Source organism: Neodothiora populina (assembly GCF_041146345.1).
Source record: "Neodothiora populina strain CPC 39397 chromosome Unknown canker_contig_8, whole genome shotgun sequence".
In the NCBI taxonomy this organism is placed as follows: domain Eukaryota; kingdom Fungi; phylum Ascomycota; class Dothideomycetes; order Dothideales; family Dothioraceae; genus Neodothiora; species Neodothiora populina.
The window spans coordinates 1,025,580-1,043,124 of record NW_027191411.1 but is presented as its reverse complement, the minus strand read 5'-3'; the positions used below and the strand labels follow the sequence as shown (position 1 = coordinate 1,043,124).

At 50.4% G+C, this 17,545-nt stretch overlaps 4 protein-coding genes across 5 annotated transcripts; 2 read left to right on the top strand and 2 right to left on the bottom strand.

Annotated features, from left to right (window-relative positions):
* Nucleotides 1–96: 96 nt before the first annotated feature.
* Nucleotides 97–2,485, top strand: AAFC00_006823 (uncharacterized protein; the record flags this gene model as incomplete). Its single annotated transcript, XM_069346834.1, has 3 exons — nt 97–386; nt 449–2,312; nt 2,366–2,485. The coding sequence occupies 3 exons, from the start codon at nt 97–99 to the stop codon at nt 2,483–2,485; spliced, it is 2,274 nt and encodes a 757-aa protein (XP_069199709.1).
* Nucleotides 2,486–3,021: 536 nt separating this feature from the next.
* On the top strand, nt 3,022–4,701 carry AAFC00_006822 (uncharacterized protein; the record flags this gene model as incomplete). The annotated part of the gene is made up of 1 exon (XM_069346833.1): nt 3,022–4,701. One exon carries the CDS (start codon nt 3,022–3,024, stop codon nt 4,699–4,701), a length of 1,680 nt encoding a protein of 559 aa, XP_069199708.1.
* A 4,589-nt stretch (nt 4,702–9,290) lies between these two features.
* AAFC00_006821 (uncharacterized protein) lies at nt 9,291–11,846 on the bottom strand (the record flags this gene model as incomplete). Its single annotated transcript, XM_069346831.1, has 4 exons — nt 9,291–9,479; nt 9,577–11,024; nt 11,083–11,674; nt 11,724–11,846. The coding sequence occupies 4 exons, from the start codon at nt 11,844–11,846 to the stop codon at nt 9,291–9,293; spliced, it is 2,352 nt and encodes a 783-aa protein (XP_069199707.1).
* A 2,492-nt stretch (nt 11,847–14,338) lies between these two features.
* Nucleotides 14,339–16,596, bottom strand: AAFC00_006820 (uncharacterized protein; the record flags this gene model as incomplete). 2 transcript variants are annotated; one of them, XM_069346830.1, is made up of 10 exons in its annotated part: nt 14,339–14,386; nt 14,447–14,918; nt 14,972–15,004; nt 15,062–15,165; nt 15,227–15,288; nt 15,342–15,566; nt 15,795–15,922; nt 16,013–16,220; nt 16,315–16,395; nt 16,470–16,596. In XM_069346830.1, the coding sequence occupies 10 exons, from the start codon at nt 16,594–16,596 to the stop codon at nt 14,339–14,341; spliced, it is 1,488 nt and encodes a 495-aa protein (XP_069199706.1). The 2 variants fall into 2 exon arrangements, with proteins under 2 accessions (XP_069199706.1, XP_069199705.1); XM_069348374.1 differs by having other exon boundaries at nt 15,342–15,922.
* Between the last annotated feature and the right edge of the window lie 949 nt (nt 16,597–17,545).

The following is a 17,545-nucleotide window of genomic DNA, read 5'->3' as shown; positions in this document are numbered from 1 at the left end:
GATGGCGAATCTTTCTTGATTGATCTCTCATCGCTTATCGCATCGCCATTACGTTCGCTGTCCATCGTCCGAAAAGGAAGCAAAGTAGTTGCAAACATGTCGGACAGGAGATCAGATGCCGACGGCGGTCGATCGAAGAGACAGAAGACGGAATCAGACCCATCCGGCAACCCATACCTGGCCCATATGGACTTCGACAACAATGGAGACGACCAGAATTACGGCCCTGCAGACGGACTCGTCAAGTTCAAGAGACATCATACTACAGCTTCTCAGGCCTCCAAGGCAGAAGACGGCCCTTCTAACCCTTTCAACGGCAAGCCGCTATCAGACAAATACTTCCGCATCCTGAAGACGAGGCGAAGCCTTCCTGTTCATGCACAGAGGTGAGCAGATACAACAGCCTCCCTGCACATTGAAGACTTGTCAATTTGCTGACAGAATGTAGAGCGGAGTTCCTCGAATTATATCAAAAGACTCAGATCCTCGTCTTCGTTGGTGAGACTGGTTCAGGTAAAACAACGCAGATCCCCCAGTTCGTCTTGTACGATGATCTGCCGCAACAAAACGGAAAGATGGTCGCTTGTACACAGCCTCGTCGTGTCGCTGCCATGTCAGTCGCACAGCGTGTTGCCGAGGAGATGGATGTCAAACTAGGAGAGGAGGTCGGTTACAGCATTCGTTTCGAAGATATGACTTCGCAAAAGACCATTCTCAAGTACATGACGGATGGTATGCTTTTGCGTGAGGCCATGAACGACCACAACCTCAGCCGATACAGTACCATCATGTTGGACGAGGCTCACGAGAGAACGTTGGCTACGGATATCCTCATGGGTTTGCTGAAGGAGGTCTCGCAACGACGACCGGATCTGAAGATCATCATCATGTCCGCCACTCTCGATGCGCAGAAGTTCCAGAAGTACTTCATGAACGCTCCACTATTAGCCGTCCCTGGACGTACTCACCCCGTCGAGATCTTCTACACGGCCGAGCCCGAAAGAGATTATGTCGAAGCTGCCATTCGAACCGTTCTCCAGATCCACGCAACCGAACCTGAGGGAGACGTCTTACTGTTCTTGACTGGTGAAGAGGAGATCGAAGATGCTTGCAGAAAGATCATGCTTGAGGGCGACGAGATGGTGCGGGAAGCAGACGCCGGCCCCTTGAAAGTCTGCCCTCTATATGGATCTCTTCCTCCAGCACAACAACAGCGCATTTTCGACCAGGCTCCGCCACCGTTCAGACCTGGCGGCAGACCTGGTCGTAAGGTCATCGTGTCCACCAACATCGCCGAGACATCTTTGACCATCGACGGCATTGTCTACGTGATTGATCCTGGTTTCAGCAAGCAAAAGGTCTACAACCCCAGAATCCGTGTCGAGTCTCTGTTGGTCTCGCCCATTTCCAAAGCATCAGCCCAACAACGTGCCGGTCGTGCCGGTCGTACCAAGCCCGGAAAGTGTTTCCGCCTCTACACCGAAGCAGCGTTCAAGAAGGAGCTCATCGATCAATCTTACCCCGAAGTTCTGCGATCTAACCTGTCCTCAACTGTGCTGGAACTGAAGAAACTCGGAGTGGATGATCTCGTGCATTTCGACCTGATGGATCCTCCTGCACCTGAAACATTGATGCGAGCTCTGGAGGAGCTGAACTACCTGGCATGTCTGGACGATGAGGGTGAACTCACTCCTCTCGGTCGTATGGCATCCGACTTCCCACTTGATCCCGCTTTGGCAGTGATGCTCATTTCTTCGCCCGAGTTCTACTGCTCGAACGAGATTCTTTCGCTTACCGCCCTTCTTTCTGTCCCTCAGATCTTTGTGCGCCCCAACAGCGCACGCAAGCGGGCAGACGAAATGAAGGACCTCTTCGCACACCCCGATGGTGACCAGTTGACCATGCTCAACGTTTACCACGCCTTCAAGTCACCAGCTGCGCAAGAGAACCCCAAGCAGTGGTGCCATGACCACTTCCTATCATACCGCGCTCTGCAACAAGCGGATAACGTCAGAATGCAACTCAAGAGAATCATGGAGCGCAGCGAGCTCGAGCTTGTCAGCACTCCTTTCGAGGACAAGAAATATTACGAAAACATTCGACGAGCTCTTGTCGCCGGCTTCTTCATGCAGGTAGCCAAGAAAGATGCATCTGGCAAGACATATGTCACAGTCAAGGACGAGCAATCCGTCCTTCTGCATCCCAGCACAGTGCTCGGCCAAGACTCGGAGTGGGTGTTGTACAACGAGTTCGTCCTCACGACCAAGAACTATATTCGCACTGTTATCGCCGTGAAGCCTGAGTGGCTATTGGTAAGTCTTCGTTTGTCAAACATTGAATTCCACGATGACTAATTTTACTACAGGACATCGCTCCCATGTACTACGATCTTAACGACTTCAAGAAGGGAGAGGTACGCACAGCTCTGCAGCGCGTGGCAGACAAGATGAAGCGCAAGGAGGCCCTGGCCAGCGGCCGCAAGTAGAGACGGCGGAGTAGTGACAATTCGGGACACTGAATCAGGTGAAACAGTGGAGTTATATCCGTTATTGGTGGGGTTATACGGCAGAGAAACCCAGATTCTTGCACTCTGTTAATCTACATGCATACCTTAGAGGAGTTCTAGGGAGGGGATAGGGAAACTGCCGTGGCACCCATAGAAGGGCTACATTCGCTGGGAGTGACGGGGATAGACTGATCGCATTGACTCTTTCATCCCTTCTGAGCCATCACATGTGTCGTCTTAACTATCCTCTCAACTTGACTGCAAAAATCCGTCGTGAATAGTAAGGGTGTGGTACTTGTATTGCATGAACTGGCCTAAAGCGGCGGTTTAATTGAATTAGTTGCACGTTCAACGCGCCGCGTCACCTTCCGTGCTTCGCGTCTTCCATGGTCGACGTGGAATTAATCAAAATAGTTCGGTCTTACATCAATTTACAACCCATTCACATCCTAACTTCCAACAAACACAACTAAACCGATACGGCCCATGCGCTTGATTGATGATAAATTTACATCATGCCGACCTCGCCAGTCGAACAAGCATTAATCACTCTACTTCCAACCCTGCATCCTCTGCCAACGCCCTTGATAGACCTAGCGACAAGTCTTCTCGCACAGTCTCGAGCACACGCCGCGACATTGAAACCTGAAGAAGAGATCGCCCGCACGTTCGCCGTTTGTCATATCGCCTGTGATCGTCTGACTCAGCGTCTGGGTATCGACTCGGGAGATGTCAACGTCAAGGGAGCGCCCGTTCCCCCGAGGGTCTATGGAAAGTTGTACTCATATCTCAATGGTGCTCTGGGCATGAGTACGCCTAAGCGCGCATCTAGATTAAGGGATGTGGATGGGTCACATGGAGAAACCATGTCTGCTTCTGGAGGTAGGAGGAGAACCACGACGCTGAATATAGGGCTGGGGGACGGGAACGAAAATGGCAGTGGAAGTGCGAGTAAGAGGACACCGAGAAGTGCCGTTGCGACTCCTGGAAGTGTGGCTAGTGGCGGAAGGAGAAGCACGAGATTACCATCCAAGACTGTGGGAGAATACACGGTTCCTTCAGTCCCACGATCGGCGACGAGGTCATCACGAAACGAGACGAGAAAACTTGGAACTCCTACGCCAGCGCATGCGGAGACATCAAGCGAAGCACAAAATACACATGATCTTCCGCCACAAGCAGCAATCATGGCTCATGCTATCTGCGATGCTTTCGGCGTCACGGGTGCTGAAGCATACATCCTATCCGGTTGTGCTGCTGTCTTGGCTTTGCGAGGGTGGAGCCCGACAGCTCCCGGTCCAGAGGCAGACAGCTCGCCATCCATGACCCGCAAACGCATGAGACAGTCTGCTGAATCTGTAGAAACCCGGGCTGAGGAGAACTTCGAAGACGAAGATATAGGTCGGGGGAGAGAACGCAGACGCACAGGGTTATTTACTCGAGCACAGCCTGTCGTTGAGGAAGATCCTACAAATGGCGCCATCACGACTACAACACTGCCGCCTCTCCTTATTGCTTTGGGCTTATACACCATTTTCACCCTGAGAAGGGCGGCAGTGAGCGGGGCTCAGTACAATGAAGCCCGAGACCTTGCCATCTCTAGAATCACAGGGCTCGATGGAAACCGTAGTAATGACGAGAGCACTAGACGCAACATCGCAACATTCTTAAAAGCTGCACACACAGAAGGTTGGCTGGAACTACAGTGGGCTTTGGACGTTCAAACAGAAGCACAGAGACGGCAAGACGTTTCCACCACGATCTCGTCTGCCGATAACGATGTCGAGATGCGAGACGATGGCAGGGACGAGATCTCAGACCCTGCGCAGGCGACTGGCATACTGGACGTTAGCGGCACGGCTGATGTGGTGGAGGTAGGCAATGACGACCACGACAGGGACGACAGCGACGAAGTTCAAATACAGACGCCCAAGAAGCGAGGTAGACCAGCGAAGACCCCACTGAGAAGGAAGGAGAAGCATACACCGCGACCTGTTGCGCAAGATGGGACCTTAGATGATGGCGTACTGGGTGAAGCTGGTCTAAGGAGCGGCTTAGGAACGATGTTCCAAGATGCGATCGACTGGCTTTCGAAAGACAGATGTGCAATGTACGATGATTGGGAGAGACAAGTATGGCAAGATATTGAGAGCTTAGAGGGAGATGGTCAGGCAGGAACAGTGCAGGTGTCGTAGAATGCCATGCTCGTTCGAAAATGAGATTGAGGCCGTGACTTTCTTTGTCCCCACCAGTAGACTATGATTGAAATCAATAGGCTGCTTTAGTAAAGTAAGTAATTAAGTGGAACGTGAGATCAGACCTCATGCATCGCTGCCTTGCTGCCTGGACAAAGAAACACGAAAAACGCCAAGACTCACTAGCACATTTCCGGCCGACCTTAGTCCTATGAAGTGGAGGCACTCACTCCCCTTCACAGATAGCTGACCTCTGCTCACTCTTGGTCAACAGATACCACAAGGTGCTATGAGATTCCCCTTCACTGGGACAGCTCAACACTCTAATCTCTGAACATCTTGTATTTTGTTGAATTCTCGTAGATGAAGAACAGCTACTGTAGTCAACACATCAACGTTGCTTCGTCCCTCCGAAGTGTCCATCTTGCGAATATTGACCTTTAGACTTGCAGCATCGCTATTGACCTCAACTGAGTTCAAGATGTAAGTCCCATTCTAATCGACTCCCAGCTATCTTTGAAGTATCTGTCCTCGGTCATATCGACAAAGAATATGCTATGCCAGCCTTCTTGCGCTCCAGCTTCGATAGGCTACATTTCATCCATTCTTTGTTGCACCGATGAGATAATGGACACAAAGGACGCCACTCGTTGCAATTCGAGTGAACTTCCTAATGCAAAAGATGGTACTCGAAAGAGATTGCACTCGATGCCATGTCAAAGGAATTGTACGCGAGTCCAAGTAGTATTACACCCACGCCTTTTTTCCTACTATTATCATGATAATTTTACATCTCACATTTCACTCTCACCGTCAATAATATCCCTCTTGCCAATCGCGTAATTTTCCCAGTCGATCGCTTGAAACTTGTGAATCAACTAAAGGCAGGCCTTGTTACGTTATTTCCTTTTCACACCGCATACATTTGATTGACAGTAGCCGGACATGAGCGACATTGACAACCTTGATGAGCAGAGCGGCACTGCTCAAGATTGCGAGAGCAGTGTGCCTCAAATTGTTGAGCCCGCCACTCCCGCAAGTGATCCTTCGCTCATTGAACAGTCGGTTGCAGACGACGATCATGCTATCTCGCATGAGGAAGATGGTCAGGAGAGCAGAGACTCATTCGTTCGGCCACCGAGTCGACTTGGCAGGAGGTCTGACGAAGACAATAACGATGTTGACAGAGACACCACGCAGAGCCAGGAAGGAATTGAAAGCACTTTGGAACGTCCACCTAGCCCAACAGGCTCAACAATATCAGCATGGAGTAGTTCGAGCGATGAAGAGGTCGAAGAGACAGCGTTACCAGATCCAGGCCCTGCTGCTGCAAGGCGTGCAATTCTCGCGAGGACGTCGATCGTGGGGACCGACGTTTTATTGGAAGATGGACCAGACGTAAGAGCTCACTCTCTCCTGACCTCCCAGGTGAGAAACAAGTCATCGGTTCCAGTGAAGAGTAGCTCACTGAGTCCCGAGAGATCGACCGAACATGTCTCTCCTTCGCGACTCGAATACGATGTAGACAAGGAGAAAGGACTACTTAAGCAACGCTCCTACACCCATCTGAAAGACATTCCAAGAGACTCACTCGAACGCGCCAGAAAAGCCCTCTTCGAACAAGTAGTAGCCTCTGGCAGAGGCAGGGGTCGTAGAGATACACCTTTACCTCCAATCGTGTCGAGCGAAGAGGTTGTAGATGTCCTCGAGCGCTACATTGACGAACTTGCTGCATGCCACAAAAGGGAGGCCAGGCTCACGATGGACAACACAAATCTCCAGACTGATCTTGGATCTTATCAGGCACTATTACAAGAGTCGGACTATAAGATCAGTCAGCTTCAAAGGGCTATCAAAGGCTGGCGAAAGCGTTATGATGAGCTGCAAGACCACTTTGTCAGCCATCAAGAAGATCTGTTCCGTGAAAGAGAGGTCAACAAAGAACTGAGAGCCCAGCAGACCTTCTCGTTGGCAGTTTCTGCCTACGGTAATAGTGTGCAGTGGCCGGAAGAAAAGCGACAAGCCGTTGCTGCGATAATCGTCAATTGCATCAACGATGAGAATAAGACTTTACCAGCTCTCGGTGCAGAAAAGATCATGGACCTCTTAGTCCTCAATAAGAGTGCTAGCGAAATCGCTGAGTGGCTGGCGGATCATGAGACCAAGTACCGCTTCAAACCCCGTCGTCTCTTCGGAGAGCTCCTATTCTCTGGTGAAATCTTCAACCTCGATCTCCTCAACGCTTATCTCACCATCCCTGGGTACATGGATGACGATGCCGAGCCAGCGAATCTACGAAACTATCTCGATGCATATGAAGACATGCGAGCAGAATGGGACGACATTCGTAGCCTTCAAGATCAGGTAGAACGGCTCAGAAGTGAACTGGTTGCTAGAGACCTAGACATGGAAGAACTACGGGCCACAAGCGAGTCTGGAGCTCAATCAGCTGATATAGATGATCTGCGTGAGCAGGTTCAAGCGCAAGTCAGCAAACTCGATGAAATCCAAAGGGTCGTTGATGAGCTTTATCAAAAGAATGAGGCTTTCAAGCAAGAGAACGACGCTCTTCGGCAGCAGATGGAAGACCATGAAAAGACTATCGAAGAGCTCCTGGCGCAAAAGAGCACGCCCTCCTCTCCCACGACCAAAACAACCACAGATCCAACTACAGATTCGGGTCTAGACGACCAACAGATAGAGGACCTTCGTCAAGAGGTGGAAGCATACAAGGAGAAAGTCAAGTTGCGCGAAAAGCAACTGCACTTCCAGGACGAAGAACACGAGCGTGACACTGAAGCCCTCCGAGGCAGAGCTCAGAAGAAGACAGAACTCGCAGACAAGTACCGTCGAGAGGTGCTCGAGATCGAAGGGAAGTTCGAGATCTTCAAACATGGTCACGAGGATTGTGCTACCACTATTGCAAACCTGAACTCTCAGATTCCTCAATTGGAAGAAAAATATCAGGCTCAACTTAAGGATGCGGACCAGAAGAATCGAGACAGTCATCGGCACAACCTCGAAATCACTCGCACTGCAGAAGTGCAGAAAATCCAGCATGAGAAGATTGTTCATAAGTACACCAGAGACATCCAGCGACTGCGCGAGGAACTTGGGAAGGTCAAAGCTTCAGTCGAGGATGACGAAGATGACGAGCCTGCTTCACCAAAGGTCCAGAACGAACAACATCTCAAGGAAGAACTGGCGGTAGCTACAGCTGGACGAGCAAGACTCGAAAGTCAACATCTCGAGGCCTTGGAGAAATTGGCTCAGCTACAACAGGCTCTTGACTTACAAACCAGGAAGATCTCATCCTACAAAAGCCAACTTGGAGAAGACAAGACCAATGATACAGACTTCCAAGAGCAAGCCAAATCGCAGGAACTTAGCGATCTCAATGGCGCTAAGATCAACCATCTGACCGTCACAAATGAGACTCTCCTCTCGAGACTGCAATACGCAAACACGGCTCTCGACGAGTCGTCTCGTACCGAGCAGAGACTCCAACGCGAAAACAATCGTCTCAAGGCATTCGCCGCCGCTCCTGTCCGTGCAGTCCTCGGCGATCATCCTTCCTTCGACACATCAGCCCAGCCCTCGAGTCCAATGTCTGACGCACCTACCGACCCAGCCTCATCCAACTCATTCAAGAACCCAATCCAAGCAGCAGCAACTTCAACCGGCCTAACAGCATCAGGCCACCTCAGCATCCCGCACCACATCGGCGCCCACTTCGCCCCATCCGCCCATCTTCTCTCGTCCAGCCGCTTCTTCCCAATCGACACCTCGCGCCCTCTGGACGAGAACCTCGACATCTACGAGAGCTATTGCGAGTCCGAAAGGCGGGAAACCCGTAAGCGAGAAAAGGAGTTGCATATCATCGGAGAGTATCTTAGAGAGCATTATAAGATTGCCATCGGCGATGATGCTACTGGTCGTGCTGGGTTTGGACATGGTGCGAGAGGCGGGAGTAGGGATTTGGGGTGGGGGCATGTGCTGCAGGGGTTGCATGATTATTCATGATTGGGCAAGTGAGATGGCGGACAGAGAGAGGGAGGATAGAGAGGGGGGGGGGGGGGTCGATGACTGGGACATTTATGCATCATGCCCGTTCTTTTGGTTGAATTTCTTTCGTCTTTTCTTGATCATTAGTTGAAGTTCTTGCTCTGTTTATTTTCGATTTATATAGCTTCGTTCTCCTGCTTTGTATACCCGTCTGCGTGTTTCCAAGGTTTTTTTTACACTGCTGTTCTTCTTTGCTGTAGGTGAATGCTTGTGCAGTGCAGTTGTCATGTCAAGTAATGGATACACAGTGATGTATGCTCAACCAGCGTGTTTCAAGAGTGTCACCTTGTTCATGCAGTAAGAAAAATCCAGCAGGAAGCTTCTAATCGTAGTCTTGTCACGATCGAGTGTTCTCGAACAGGTTTGTTACTCGCGCATAGGCCGGGCAACCGATAACGACGTTCCGCAGACGAGCACCGATATACAATATCTCTTTGCTAAACCAGAGTCTCTGATGTAAAGTAGTCGCAAGTAAAACCAAAGGAGCGAGCAAGAACGCCCACCCCACGAAGCTATCCAGATCTCTACATCAAACACCCATTTTTCCAACTAGAGTGCAGATCAGACACAGCGACGCGCTGTCGAGTCGTTTCTGCCCCTGCTCCGACGCGGGCGTAGACTTCGACGATCCACTCATACCATACTTTTCGGTCGTCGGTTTGGCGCCACATGCTTACTTCTACTTCGGCTTTGTCGGGGAAGTACATTGGTGTCTACGTTGTTGAGGTCAGTAGTTGGGGTTCTGGGGGGTAAGAAGGACGGAGGGATAAAGGGCAAGCGAGAGGTAGACGAGGGGTGATTGATTCATACCTTGAGAGGAAAGAAGATCGGAAACCAACTGATCATGTCTTTGCTCTTCTGATCCATCGTCACGGGGTTTGTGCTCAGCTCGATCTTCTTGCCACCCTGAGCTTTGCTCTCGTACAACACTGTCTCGAAATAGCCGCCTAAGCCATGGCAGACTCCGCGGTTCGTACACGTGAATGTCGACTTGCTGAATCGTGCGTTGTGCTCGTTCCAGCCATCTCCGCCTACTGCACCTCCGAACCCGGCCGCTGCGCTTCCGCCTCGTCGGAGCTGCGACTGGGCGAGAATGGCTTGAGGAATCGGGTGGGTGAACTCCCAAGCTTGTTGGACGTCGGGTTGAAGAGGCTCTGTGGCTGCCTTGTCGTCCTTGCTTGAAGGAGTCGTGGAGTCTTTTGCGGCAGACGCAAGACAGAGATTGTCGAACTGGTGTAGCATAGATACATATGGAAGCTCCCATCTATCCTCTGCGCCAGCTCCGGTGCGGCTCAAGAGATCCGAGTAGATCTTTGGTGATGCGATTGGCGTGAAGTGTGCGGTATAAGACGTGGGAATGCTGACTCCGTGGTCTGGATGTAGCACGTGTTGAACGCCGTCAAGGCATTCTGGACTCAGCTCGTTATCTGCGAAACTGCCCAGGAGCTCAGAGATCAAAATGTCGACCTTGCCAACTTCGCCAGAAGGTAGCGTAGGCCCGGCCCATGCGCGCATGTCTGTCTTGACTACCTGAACACGCTTTCCCCAGAGTGGATCGGTGGCGTTTCGGTTCTGTAGTAGCACGTATGCGTTCGGGTTCTTTTCCACTGCGTAAGGTAGGATAGAGATGCCTGTACTGGCACTAGCCTTCAGTGCCCTGGTCATGAGAGGGCCACGTCCAGCACCAACAACAGCGACGACAATGTCTCTGTTGAGAGTCTTCTTGAGGTCCACGAGGGCAGCAGCAGTGGCGCGCTCGTACCATTCATACTTCACCGGATCCTTCTCAAAGACCTCGTAAGTAATAGACTCTAGGTTATCGGTCAGGGGCTGAAGTGGTGACTGCAGGAAGTCCTGGTATCCTGAAGCAAATCGGTCGATGATAGGACGGGGAGGTTGCGATCTCTGCAAATGGCGTATGTAGCTTAGGTGGGGAGTGAGATCCTTCTGCTTTGGCCTTTTAGGCATTCGATTTGCAGAACTAGCTTGAGCTGGGGTAGGCAGCTCGTCTTCGGCAGGATTTGCAGCATCGAGCTCATCATCCGTCGGAATAGCGCCAACATCGCTCAGGAGAATCCAAGGCGAGGTTTTGAGACGAGTATAGCGAGTTATCAGGGCCTGAATAGCCTTGGAAAGCACTGGGAAGCCCTTCGCATTACGCATGAACGTCGACTCGTGAAGTTCGATGAGACGTAATGGCTCAGAGAACCATCTGGACTGGATTTCCATGCTCGGCAACTTCTGAGGAATCGACAACGCTGAGAGAGCGCGTTAGAGCAAAGGAAATCAAGGGGGAGAAATTGAGCAATAACTTACCTACGGATAGCCTGCCGTGGAACTTGCAAACAGTCCGGATCAGCTCCCAAGCATCCCAAGACCGAAGAGAATCACTACTTGTCGAAGCAATATCGGCGGCTTCGGCATAGCGCGAACGCATTCTGCTAGCCATGTGACGCGGATTTTGGGTCTCATCCTTACTCGACTTCGCCGTCATTGGGAGACGAATCTGAAGATTAAGGTAGGGGCCAACGTTCAGTGCTTGCACGATAGACCTGGCATATACAGGAATCGCAACATTTCCTTGCAGCCTCGGTCCTTCGATGACCATGTTGTTGACGCCACAGAAAGCAGCATAAGCGACTTCCAAGTTGAAGACTTGACGAGAGACATGAGCTATCACAGGGTCCGGTGAGGCTAGATCAATCCAAGGGCTAGTCACTGCTAGCATGGACGAGATGTACTCGTCTGGAAGCAAATTGGTGTCCTCCGGTGTGAGAGGAGAGATAAGTGGGTAGGGAACATCTTCCTCTTTGGCAGCGCTAGACAAAGCCTCAAAGTAGGAATCCAACGCAGCAAGGACTTTGTTCTGAAAACTGGACGAAGTGATGGGTCTTGTAATCATGTCATACTAAGAATCTATAAGTGTTATACATAGCGCAAGGAACGGGAATACCTACACCAACATCCTGTGCCTGGCTGACAAGCAAATTTGTTACTTGAACATTTCTTTTCGTTTCATGTTGACCAACATAAAAGTAGATCGGAGTTTCCTCAGGGGGTACGCCTGGCAGAGTCTCCATTCTTAAAAGAAGTGACGTGTCTACTGAGGTTCCTATCAGAGAACCACACTAGCAGACAAGAGATGAGTACTGATGTATTAAATACTAGACATGATATTACTGCTGCTGTGAAGAATTACTAGCGTCAAAGTACGCCAAGACATCTTTAGTATTTTCTTACTCGGGAGTGTCTACCAATAATACTTAGGGTTAGTCACGCTAGTTGACTACAGACGATTTTATATAAGTTAGCTTACACATTGCAAATCGGATCTCCTAGAGATATCCTTAGTTAGTATACATTTTTCGATGTGATGACTGTGCCTAAGTACCATACATCTTCCTTGTTCTCCTCTGTTAATTGCAAAAACGTAGAGAGTCGAAGGTACACTACTGTACATAGCGAAAGGTCTTAGGTTGTGGAATGAGGAAAGTTTCGAGACGTCTGCCAGATGGTGTGCGTCTATCTAGATGGTATAGAAATGTGACCTTCAACTTTTGTAGAGATGAGCGATCGAGATTTATGCACCACAAGCTACGATGACAAAATTTGGTCGACGGCTCTGAGCACCTAGAGACCAGGACCATCCCTCAGCTTCTGCTCCTAATTGGCACATGGCTGGCACTGGTGGCCTGTATCCAGACTTGGTAATCCATTGGCTCTCGTCGTTCTGATATACACCTCGGCGCCGAGTACTACTCCGGAAAGGGTGTTTGCTACCTTGCCTGAGCTCTATCTCATCTGCCTCACTTCGGTAAATCCTTCTCGTGACGTTGTTCAGAACCACAACGGAATCTACTTTGACATCAGCTTTCCCGTTCCTTTTCCATGAATATAGAGTCGAGCCCACTGCCCTATGACATGGACGATTTCCATTACGTCTCCTTCACCAGTGATGATGAGCGCTTTTTCGGCATGCGTCCTAGCGATCCTCCATCACGCGAGCCTGAAGCAGATACACGCGCTTCAAGTGAGCAGTCCACTTCCGCAGGCAACGGTCTTTCTTTTTATGACCCAAGCCACCCATTGCTTGAAGTTAAGTCTCGTCGTGCTGAGTTGATCTGCAAGTTGTCCAATCTCGGAACCAAGTTGACTTGGCTCAGCGAGACGTGCGACATTATCACTGTTCGTAGTGGACTTGGCATCCACGCTTCACGTCTGCGTTCAATTGAGGAGCTCGTACGTAATGGCACCGAGATGCCAGACTGCAAGCACAAGTGCTGGTTCGATATCGATGCAGCCTTGGACGCTCTGGACTGGCTCACCAGAGATGGTCAAGGAAGTATGGCAGAAGGTCCGGTGCTTGGGATGAAAGCATTGAAAACCAAGGTAAGACTCCAAATTCTTCTGCTGAATGACATGAGAACTTACTGCCGCCCTAGCTTCGCAAGGACAAGAAGATCGAAATTCGTGATTACCACGCCCAATTCATTCGCTTTCTCGAACGTCACGAGTCTAGGCTCCGCGGTGCCGAGCCTTCTCGTAGGAGTTCCGCTAGCAGTGCCGCCAGCAGTGTCCTCTCGTTCCAGTCATTCAAGACTGCGAAAACTAACAACGGCTCCACGAAATCTGTTGATGAAGTCGTTCATGGCTCTTCTGCAAAGGGCAAACGGGCCGATGTTGAGCAGCATGTCATGAGATTGGACCTCAAGGAAGCTCGCCTCGTTCTGGGCCACGATTTCAGCAACATTACTCAAATCGAAGAAGTCTCAGGCACACGCATCCGGGTATTCGATGAAGCTGACCATGACCTGCGTCAGTGTGAGTTCCACATTAGTGGGCGCGCAGCTGGTTGTGTCCAGGCCATGGACATGATAAATTTCGTTCTTGGACAAGAAGACAAACATAACCCTGATGGTTCTCAATTTGACTTCTACACTGCAAAGAACAGCAGCGAGGAGCGCGATCTGTATGATGATAAGATACAGGGCTTCAAATTGTTGGCTCAGGCAGAGACTGAGATGGACATGGTGGAGTGGGCTTTGCTCGACGAAGTGAAGGGTCAATTTGAGGCGGCTATTGGCAGATTGATCATGCAGATCGAACTGAAGGTTGCCAGCATGCTTTGAAGTAATTGGCAAAAGCCCCTATTACTGAGCAGTCAAGACGGTCCGCCAAGGTGAACATCGCAACGTGGGTGTATGGCGATGTCGAGTAGGGACAAGGATCGCTGCCAGTTTATCGAAATGTAATATTAAGTCAATGAACATGACATTTCCCATGCCGACATTGTCATGGCATGCGCGCTCTAAGTGGAGCACACTATCCTTCAAGAACCTCAAACTGCCTGTGGCGTGGAAAAACAACATAAAAGAGCTCAATTGTCAATGTAGCCCTCTCATACGTAGCATGGTAGTGTAACTGTCCTTTACCTACATCCAGCCCAAGCGCCAAGCGCAATGCAAAAACAAAAGGAGAACGCGCGACATGAAAAGGTTTATCGCCCTGAAGGACAACAAGAGGTTCTTTGGGTATCTTACTCGTATCATTGTTGTTAGGCCGCCGAGATCTTTCACTTCAGGTGCAACTTCTTCTTCGTCTCTTCGTATACGACGTAGGTCTGTGAAAGTGTTAGACAACTTCGGGGCGGGGGATGCATAAGTACTCCGTAGGGACTCACTATTGACACTGCAGGAACCACCTTCAGAAGATTTGGAGTCAATCCTTTGAAGAGCCCTCGGACACCCTCGCCTTTAATGGTCTGTCGGGTGACATCGACGATACCAGTATACGTTCGTGGATGGCTTGCAGTTCCTTGTGACTGCAGCCTGGTCCTCAGTAAGTTCAAAGGGTAGACCGTCGAGGCTCCAAAAGCACCACTCATGCCTCCAATCAATGCAGTGGTGAAGCCACCTGGCGCAGAGTCTTCCTCATGTCCACCATACTTTTTCGCGTAGTAGCGAGTAAGAGTGCGTTTCAGGTACTCAAAGGTTCCAAGGTCAATCGCAGCGTAAGGGAACATGCCGATGAGACCCATGGGCAATCCACGGTAGAAACCTGCTATGCCCGTAGTGCTCCACATCTTCTTCGCTGTGTGTATGATGAGTTGGTTTCCGTGCATGCCGCCGGGGACAGTCTCGCATTGCATTCGGCTGTAGAACGTGTGAGCGTGAGTAGACATTTTGACCTCACGTGGGACGCTTACAATTTTAGGGTGTCCAAAGGATACACTACAGCCCTATAAGTGGGTCAGCCATGCTTCCACACGATGTGAATGGCAAGATAGAAGACATACTGTGAGAACATTCCAGCAAGACCACCTGCAATGAACTGAGAGTAAGGCGCGATTTTCTTGGTATCGCTGTGTCCTTCGAAGCGAGCAACGACTTTTTTCGCAGCCTACGCATGACTTGTCAGTCAGGGAGTGGCGGCAGTTACAACTCGAATCACAGCGACGCACCTCGTATGAACCGAATTTGACAGCTGACTCTGGCATGACTTTGATGACGTTGATGCCATTGCCTTGCTTTAGGTTAGTACAAGGATTATAGCAGTCTCAGTGGATTGAGACATACCAGCAAAGAGGCTCCTAAGCCCACCGGCGGCCCAAAGTTGTTTCATCGCCCTTACCATGCCCTGTCCGGCGTGTTCGGTAGCCTTGATCGGCTCGCCATGTTTGGCAGCACTGATTGCTTCGTCTGATTTTCCGGTATTCGCGATAAGATAAACTTTTAGACGGTCAAGCGGGGCAGTGGTGGTCCTTGAGGCGACACCAGACAAACCACCAGCCAGGAAGTAGCCTGGATCGGGCACGTACTGCGTCAGCACCGTCCACTTCTGCAACTCGGGTGATGTGTGTTCAGGCTGCATCAGCTCTACCTCGTCTAGAGGATCGGAGGTACTGCGCAGTTGCGTAACAGCTCCCGAATCCGCCGACTCTTGCTGAACCGCCGGGCGAGCGACAATCTGTGTAATGGCACCAAAAGAATATCTTTCAAGGGTCTTGAGGAAGGAAGATGCTGCGGTACCTAAGCCTTGTATAGTATCGTCGCTCACAGAAACGTCTCCTTCAGCAGTGAGCTTCAAGGCGGACTGATAGTACGATAAGACAGCTTTCAAGCCGGGTGATTGGGACGGCAGAAAGAGGAGAAAGTCGCTGTCAATAAGAACAAAAGTCAGTAATCACATTCTGGAATGCGTGCAGCGAGTCACAGTCTGAGCGAGGTTTTGTTGCACGAATACATACCGCCATTCGTCGAAGCTGATGACACCATCGTTGTCGGAGTCCACGTCTGCAAAGAACTTGTCCAGGCGTGAATTGGGAACGGCGAGGCCGGCCCTCACGAAGGCTGCGCGCAATTCTGATTTATCAATGTGGCCGTCTCGATCCTTGTCGATGCTGTTGAAAAGGGACCACAGCTCCCGCTCGGTCTGTAGTACGAATTTTCGGAATTCTTCGGCGCATAATCAGTGTTTCGATCATAACAGATAGAGTAGACTCGAGTAAAAGCAAATTCCTGGTGACGATGAGGGGCACAAGGAGCTGACCATCGTATGAAATTCTGCCATCGTTGTTCAAGTCTGCAAAGTCGAGGATATCTTCGATCAAGCCATCGGCATTCTTCAGAGCTATTGGAGGGAGAGACGGGAATCAGTTGTTGCTGCTGCAAGCGCACCGAGCTGGCTGAAATGATGCTGCTCACGATGGTCGATCTTCTTCAATCCTTTCTTCAGAGCTCGTATGTCTAGAGCGCCCTGCTTTTCCGAATCCAACTTTTTCCAGAGAGAGAGCGTTCTGGCATCCCGCTCATCCGGGGACTCGCCGTTCATCGTCTTCCGCAAGTTGTTGTCGTGCTATCTCGGTTTCATGGTTCGAATATGCGTGCAATGGTTGAGACGGGAGCGCAGACGGTGTGCCGAGCTGCCTCCTGATTGTATAGGGAGTCGGGAAATCTGTCGGCGCAATGGATGTGTTTATGGTGTATGCATACAACTGCAAAAATATGCACGAGATCTACCTATATCCGCTCAGAGGGTGCAGTCACAATGATAGCAATTGCAGCGGGCCAAGAAGCACTTCGATAGGGAACCCGATCACCTTGAATTGCAACCAAAGGTCTTCAATACCTTAGCTGCTGCAGCTAATGCTCGCTGCCGAGGGTGCGAGGATGCGAGCCACTGACGCAAATTGCTTGGCGATCCCTTTCAGCACTCACACTTTACCTATTTTCTGGCTTATTGCTGACCTTTGGCGAGTATCAGATTACCTTGTCCAAGGACCGGCAAGTATTGTATATCAAAGCACCACATCTAGCAATTACAAAGGACCTGAGTATGTCTGTGTGCTGTCATGTCTCGTGATAGACGAACACACTAGCAGTCGGGTAGCTGTGGTCGCTCCTTCCTACAGTACATGTTGAAAAGATGGCTTATTTATTTCTCTATCCTAAGGTGCCCTACCTCTTACTTTGCTTACATTGCATCTGGTAATCCTAGCGCACAGGCCTCACCCATCGACGTTGACCGGACCTCTTGTTATATGCATTGATACACATTACGACTTGTTGCACGTAAAAGTCGAATTTCAAGCTGCACTTTTGAGATTATGTATAGCCAAAAGCGATCTTCTTGACCATGTCGTTCTCTAAATGGACTCCTATTGGGTTCGCGCTACAATGGACTCGACTTTCGACATCGAAGAACACTGCCTCGATGGCGACGAGTCCGATACAACGTGCAATATCTCGACTCATCGAAACATGTTGTATGTGTAGAGGTG